The following is a 6,836-nucleotide window of genomic DNA, read 5'->3' as shown; positions in this document are numbered from 1 at the left end:
ACTTTTTTGAAGAAGTGGTGCAGACTAATGAAGCAGTCTAGGGACAAAAGTTACAAATAGTTATTTGAAATGAAAGTTGTTTATTTAAAACTGAAAAAATACTGAAGGATTCATTGTGAATGACTTTACTATCTAAATAAAGTTGAAGCTAGGCTTGTCTGTCATTGTATTTTTTTAAGATGGGGTGTGAAAATATTCATTCCTGCCAATTGGGGAATGATATAAGAAGTTGAGAACCACTGGGTTAAAGTGAGATTTAGCAGGTGAGGAAACCCTAAAACTACGAGTGCTAAACAAGAAGACTTCCCAGATGGTGCAGTGGACACATGTGTGACTCCTATGAATAAAGCATCTTTCGTTCAGTTTAACGAGTGAACCGTCAGCTCGTTCAAACACACGTTAAAGTCCATTTGGCTCAACACCACTGAACAGAGGCAGCAATATAACATAGCTAACATTAACAGTGCAGTGAATCCTGCTTGTGCCGTGATATTCAGGACTGCAAACTGAGCAGCATCACTGACTTACAGCTTGTGTTTGCGGATATATGACTGACTTTAATTATCCATAAAATGATCACATTCTCTGTATGATTAAGGTCAACTTTTTAAAGTAAAGGCTTTAAGCTTTTAAGTTGACGCTGAAAGTGCTAAAATCACTAATTTCACATACCTTTGCCGACATGAGGCCAACAGTGATGTTTTAATGTTCTTCATTACTAAACATTTGCACATAAATAGGCGACATAATATTCAGTACTTACTTTTAAAAGTTTACTCTGAGGCTGCCCCACTTCAGCCATCCACCTTTTTTTCCAAAAAAAATGATCCACAGCTATGAATTTTGCGATAGTTTGGGCCATGAAGGACATACCCGACCCATCCTTCAAATCTGGGGAAATGAAGGATGCATGTGTCAGCCGCATTTGGAGCAGCCTTCGAATTGGGACAGACGCGATGAAGGCTTTCCCCAGTGCCTGTGACCATGCCTTTGACTTGTATCAGGGTAGCCAGCCTCTTGTGGGGTCGACTGCTAAGACTAAGAATTATATGCAATCTCTAGAGTCTTTTATGTATTTATTTATTAATATCTGTTTGTGATACTTAAGATGGCGGTCCCCAACCCCCGGGCTATGGACCGGTACCGGTCTGTGAGTCATTTGGTAGCGGGCTGTGAGAGTTGAGGCTTGGGTGTGAAATTTATGGTTTTCAGGGTTTTTACTTGTTTTTATCACTTTTTAAAATAGTTTTTATCATTAACTTGGTTTCCCTGTGTCTTTTCTCGTGTGTTATGAATACATCTTTTTTTGTTACTGGTACTGGTTTTATTTTGTTGCATTTATCCACGACACCTTAAAGGCCAGTCCGTGAAAATATTGTGGAACATAAACTGGTCCGTGGTGCAAAAAAGGTTGGGGACTGCTGACTTAAGATATTACATTATGCTGTAGTTCCTGTAAAGGAAGATGCACCAAAACCAGAAAAACCTGCTTCCGGAAGAGGTGGAGCTACATGTAAAAAATGAAGTAAACTGAGCTTTATGCACACAACACTCCTGACTCCTCCCACTTGTTGCACAAAGCCACCGAGTATAAACTGGCTGATTCCTGTAAAGGGAGAGGCAGGAAACACAGATTAACAGCGTCAAGAAGAGGTGGAGTAACACCAGAAAAACAAGTTAATTTTCCAGAAGTTAAAGTAAAAGTGTGAGAGAGCAGCAGCACAGCAGCAGTCAAGTCCTGTTTGTCTCTAAAAGAAGATTCACTGGAGTCCATCGGTTTTCTTTCAGCAACAGTGGTGAGTGCAGCTGAACACCACTAACCTTGTTGGTTTGCTTAGCATTAGCATGATGTCAGGGCAGATGCTCATTAAGAGCCAAAGTTGTGTTAACGGTATGATGCATTTGTTTCTGTACTGAATACAACTTCCACTTTACCATTGCGCTCTCTTCCTTTTGTGCAATAAAAATAAAAGTAATGTCCATATCCAGTTTGCAAGCTGTGCTGTTATTTTCCTACTCCTGCACACAAATTGAAATCAGTTGATTGTAGCTCAAGTGCAAGTGGAACTGGTTGGATCAATAGGCAAACAGCCTAACAAGGAATTAGACCTTTCTCTACAAGAACCAGTTTTCGATTCTAATCCCTAGTGATTATTCAGCATGAAGTGAACAGAGTGCACTGAAGATTTGTGTAGAAACAGGAAAAGTGTTCAGCTGCACTCACCACTGTTGCTGAAAGAAACCTGATGGACTCCAGTGAATCTTCTTTTAGAGACAAACAGGAGTTGACTGCTGCTCTCTCTCACTTTTACTTTAACTTCTGGAAAATTACCTTGTTTTTCTGGTGTTACCCCACCTCTTCTTGACGCTGTTTATCTGTGTTTCCTGCCTCTCCCTTTACAGGAATCAGCCATTTTATACTCAGTGGCTTTGTGCAGCAAGTGGGAGGAGTCAGGAGTGTTGTGTGCATAAAGCTCAGTTTACTTCATTTTTTACATCTACAGTGGGGCAAAAAAGTATTTAGTCAGCCACCGATTGTGCAAGTTCCCCCACTTAAAATGATGACAGAGGTCAGTAATTTGCACCAGAGGTACACTTCAACTGTGAGAGACAGAATGTGAAAAAAAAAATCCATGAATCCACATGGTAGGATTTGTAAAGAATTTATTCGTAAATTAGGGTGGAAAATAAGTATTTGGTCACCTCAAACAAGGAAAATCTCTGGCTCTCACAGACCTGTAACGTCTTCTGTAAGACGCTTTTCTGTCCCCCACTCGTTACCTGTATGAATGGCACCTGTTTGAACTCATCATCTGTATAAAAGACACCTGTCCACAGCCTCAAACAGTCAGACTCCAAACTCCGCCATGGCCAAGACCAAAGAGCTTTCGAAGGACACCAGGAAAAGTATTGTAGACCTGCACCAGACTGGGAAGAGTGAATCTACAATAGGCAAGCAGCTTGGTGTGAAAAAATCAACTGTGGGAGCAATCATCAGAAAATGGAAGACATACAAGACCACTGATAATCTCCCTCGATCTGGGGCTCCACGCAAGATCTCATCCCGTGGGGTCAAAATGATCATGAGAACGGTGAGCAAAGATCCCAGAACCACACGGGGGGACCTGGTGAATGACCTGCAGAGAGCTGGGACCAAAGTAACAAAGGTCACCATCAGTAACACACTACAACGGCAGGGAATCAAATCCCGCAGTGCCAGACGTGTTCCGCTGCTGAAGCCAGTGCATGTCCAGGCCCGTCTGAAGTTTGCCAGAGAGCACATGGATGATACAGCAGAGGATTGGGAGAATGTCATGTGGTCAGATGAAACCAAAGTAGAACTTTTTGGTATAAACTCAACTCGTCGTGTTTGGAGGAAGAAGAATACTGAGTTGCATCCCAAGAACACCATACCTACTGTGAAGCATGGGGTGGAAACATCATGCTATGGGGCTGTTTTTCTGCCAAGGGGACAGGACGACTGATCCGTGTTAAGGACAGAATGAATGGGGCCATGTATCGTGAGATTTTGAGCCAAAACCTCCTTCCATCAGTGAGAACTTTGAAGATGAAACGAGGCTGGGTCTTCCAACATGACAATGATCCAAAACACACCGCCCGGGCAACAAAGGAGTGGCTCCGTAAGAAGCATTTGAAAGTCCTGGAGTGGCCTAGCCAGTCTCCAGACCTCAACCCCATAGAAAATCTGTGGCGGGAGTTGAAAGTCCGTGTTGCTCGGCGACAGCCCCAAAACATCACTGCTCTCGAGAAGATCTGCATGGAGGAATGGGCCAAAATACCAGCTACTGTGTGTGCAAACCTGGTAAAGACCTATAGTAAACGTTTGACCTCTGTTATTGCCAACAAAGGTTATGTTACAAAGTATTGAGTTGTATTTTTGTTATTGACCAAATACTTATTTTCCACCCTGATTTACGAATAAATTCTTTACAAATCCTACCATGTGGATTCATGGATTTTTTTTTTTCACATTCTGTCTCTCACAGTTGAAGTGTACCTCTGGTGCAAATTACTGACCTCTGTCATCATTTTAGGTGGGGGAACTTGCACAATCGGTGGCTGACTAAATACTTTTTTGCCCCACTGTATGCTCACCTCTCCTGAAGCAGGTTTTTCGGTTTTGATTTTGCATCTTCCTTTAGGAACTACAGCTAATGTTAATATCTTAAGTCAGCAGTCCCCAACCTTTTTTGCCCACGGACCGTTATGTCTGACAATATTTTCACGGACCGGCCTTTAAGGTGTCACGATAAATGCAACAAAATAAAACCAGTACCGGTACCAAAAAAAGAAGATTTATTCATAACACACGGAAAAGACCCAGGGAAACTGAGTTAATGATAAAAACATAAAAAATAAAAATAAGAAAAACCCTGAAAACAATAAATTTCACACCCAAGCCTCAACTCTCGCAGCCCGCTACCAAATAACTAACAGACCGGTACCGGTCCATAGCCCGGGGGTTGGGGACTGCCATCTTAAGTATCACAAACAGATATTAATAAATAAATACATAAAAGACTCTAGAGATTGCATATAATTCTTAGTCTTAGCAGTCGACCCCACAAGAGGCTGGCTACCCTGATACAAGTCAAAGGCATGGTCACAGGCACTGGGGAAAGCCTTCATCGCGTCTGTCCCAATTCGAAGGCTGCTCCAAATGCGGCTGACACATACATCCTTCATTTCCCCAGATTTGAAGGATGGGTCAGGTATATCCTTCATGGCCCAAACTATCGCAAAATTCATAGCTGTGGATAATTTTGCGAAAAAAAAACGGCAGATGAGGGGCGCCCGAAGAGTAAACTTTTAAAAGTACTGAATATTATGTCCACTTATTTATGTGCAAATGTTTAATAACAAAGAACATTAAAACATTACTGTTGGCCACATGTCGGCAAAGTTATGTGACATTAGTTAGCACTTTTGTTAAACTTGCTTAAAGCCTTTACTTTAAAATAGTCGACCTTAATCTTACAGAGAATGTGATGATTTTGTGGATAATTAAAGTCAGTCATATATCCACAAACACAACAGGCTGAAAGTCAGTGATGCTGCTCAGTTTGCAGTCCTGAATATCACGGCACAAGCAGGATTCACTGCACTGTTAATGTTCGCTATGTTATATTGCTGCCTCTGTTCGGTGGTGTCGAGCCAAACGGACTTTAACGTGTGTTTGAACGAGCTGACGGTTCACTCGTTAAGCTGAAAGAAAGATGCTTTAATCACAGGAGTCACACATGTGTCCACTGCACCATCTGGGAACTCTTCTTGTTTAGCACTCGTAATAACACAAACACTAAATCCTCCTGTTTGTAGCAGTGGTTCTCAAACTTTTTATCATCCCCACATGGCAGGAAGAAATATTTTCACGCCCCATCTAAACAAAACAATGACAGAAAAGCCTAGCTGCAACTTTATTTAGATAATAAACTCATTCACAATGAATCCTTCAGTAATTTTTGTTTTAAACAAACAACTTTCATTTCAAACAACTATTTGTAACTTTTGCCACTAGACAGCTTCATTAGTCTGCACCACTTCTTCAAAAAAGCAACATGTTAAACAGAATTTGAAGATTGCCAAACATGGAAAAATAAGGTTCAGTCTTAGTCTTATTAAAAATAAAAAATCCAGAAACTTGTGAACAGACAGTGGCTGGTCCTAGCCTGTTTGGCGCCCTGGGCGAACACTCCCTCTGCTGATTGTTTCAGGATGACCTGCCATTATCCAATGACACATCTGCTTACCTGTATCTTTTGCTCGTTTCTCCTCCTCTTCTTTTCTCTTTTTTCTAAACTGAGCACCTGATGGCTTTGAACTTTTCTTGTCCATCTTCCATTGGTTTTAATTTTGCACTCCAGTATGAACACCCATCCCCCAACCCAAGGATCACCACAACATAACCTAATAGACCTACACCTTAGTTCACAGATTCACTTTGTCTAGGGTTTATTTCTGGGATTTCACACAACCCAGGATTCAAATCATGAATACATAATGGGCTTGGATTTACATCATTATGAATGAAATGTGCTCTATTTGGAAGCAGCATGTCTCCCTCCCCTTTCGACAGGTTGTGTGTGAGAATTTAAATCATATGTGTGACAGGTGAGACCTGAGTCTGGGAACCGCCCCTGGTGGGCGGAGCTGGTCTTTGCTCCTTTCATAAGCTCAGGTGTGGGCAATTAGGTATTCCTCAGCAAACCTGAAGCTGCGAGTGCTTGGTCCAAGTTGGGCAAGTTGGTGTTTTTAATTTCTTTCCTGAAAGCTTGATGCGGGTCCCCCTAAATTCTGTTAGAATTGGTAGGTTACACAACAATGTGCCACTTAAGCTCTGGTTGTTGGCAGAGATTACAGTAGTGATGGGCAGATGAAGCTTCATGAAGCACTGAAGCTTTTCATCCAATTGGTTCACCCCAGCGCAAAGCTTCTTGAAGCTTCATTTGCTCTAGTAGGACACCTACTGGACATAAAAATATTAGTTGGCATGAATTTGAAGAGTGTGGCATTTTCCTGACTTTCTCTCCTCACTCTCATAAACCTCCAAACTGTCTCCAAACTCTCACTAACCGCAACTCTCCATCAAACACCCACATTTTGAATGAAGTCTGAGGGGTTTATATCGCTGTCATATCTCGCGGCAAAGTTCGAACCACTTCATGAACCAGTCACGTGGTACAGCCGGGCAGCGAGGCTTCGGACGTCATCATTTTCAGCTCCTCCCATAAATGAAGCAAGCCTCGCGGAAACGCCCCCTCCATTACTCGACACAAGCTTCGAAGCCTCGTACAGAACGTCACATCACTAACTGT

At 42.1% G+C, this 6,836-nt stretch overlaps 1 protein-coding gene and 1 long non-coding RNA gene across 2 annotated transcripts in view; one reads left to right on the top strand and one right to left on the bottom strand.

Annotated features, from left to right (window-relative positions):
- The window catches only part of LOC102306938 (uncharacterized serine-rich protein C215.13), a 7,897-nt gene extending 7,213 nt beyond the window's left edge, over positions 1-684 (bottom strand). The window contains exon 1 of the mRNA XM_014331276.2: positions 673-684. Coding sequence (XP_014186762.2) covers positions 673-684 — 12 coding nt within the window. The remainder of the gene's footprint in view (positions 1-672) is intronic.
- Positions 685-1,660: 976 nt separating this feature from the next.
- Positions 1,661-6,836, top strand: part of LOC102306723 — a 9,444-nt gene continuing 4,268 nt past the window's right edge. The window contains exon 1 of the long non-coding RNA XR_317968.2: positions 1,661-1,796. This is a non-coding gene — a long non-coding RNA (uncharacterized LOC102306723). The remainder of the gene's footprint in view (positions 1,797-6,836) is intronic.

Source organism: Haplochromis burtoni, unplaced genomic scaffold (assembly GCF_018398535.1).
Source record: "Haplochromis burtoni strain Fernald_Lab_line unplaced genomic scaffold, NCSU_Asbu1 Contig_1731, whole genome shotgun sequence".
NCBI classification, from domain to species: Eukaryota; Metazoa; Chordata; class Actinopteri; order Cichliformes; family Cichlidae; genus Haplochromis; species Haplochromis burtoni.
The sequence above is the reverse complement of the archived record's forward strand: the minus strand, read 5'-3'. Positions and strand labels throughout refer to the sequence as shown.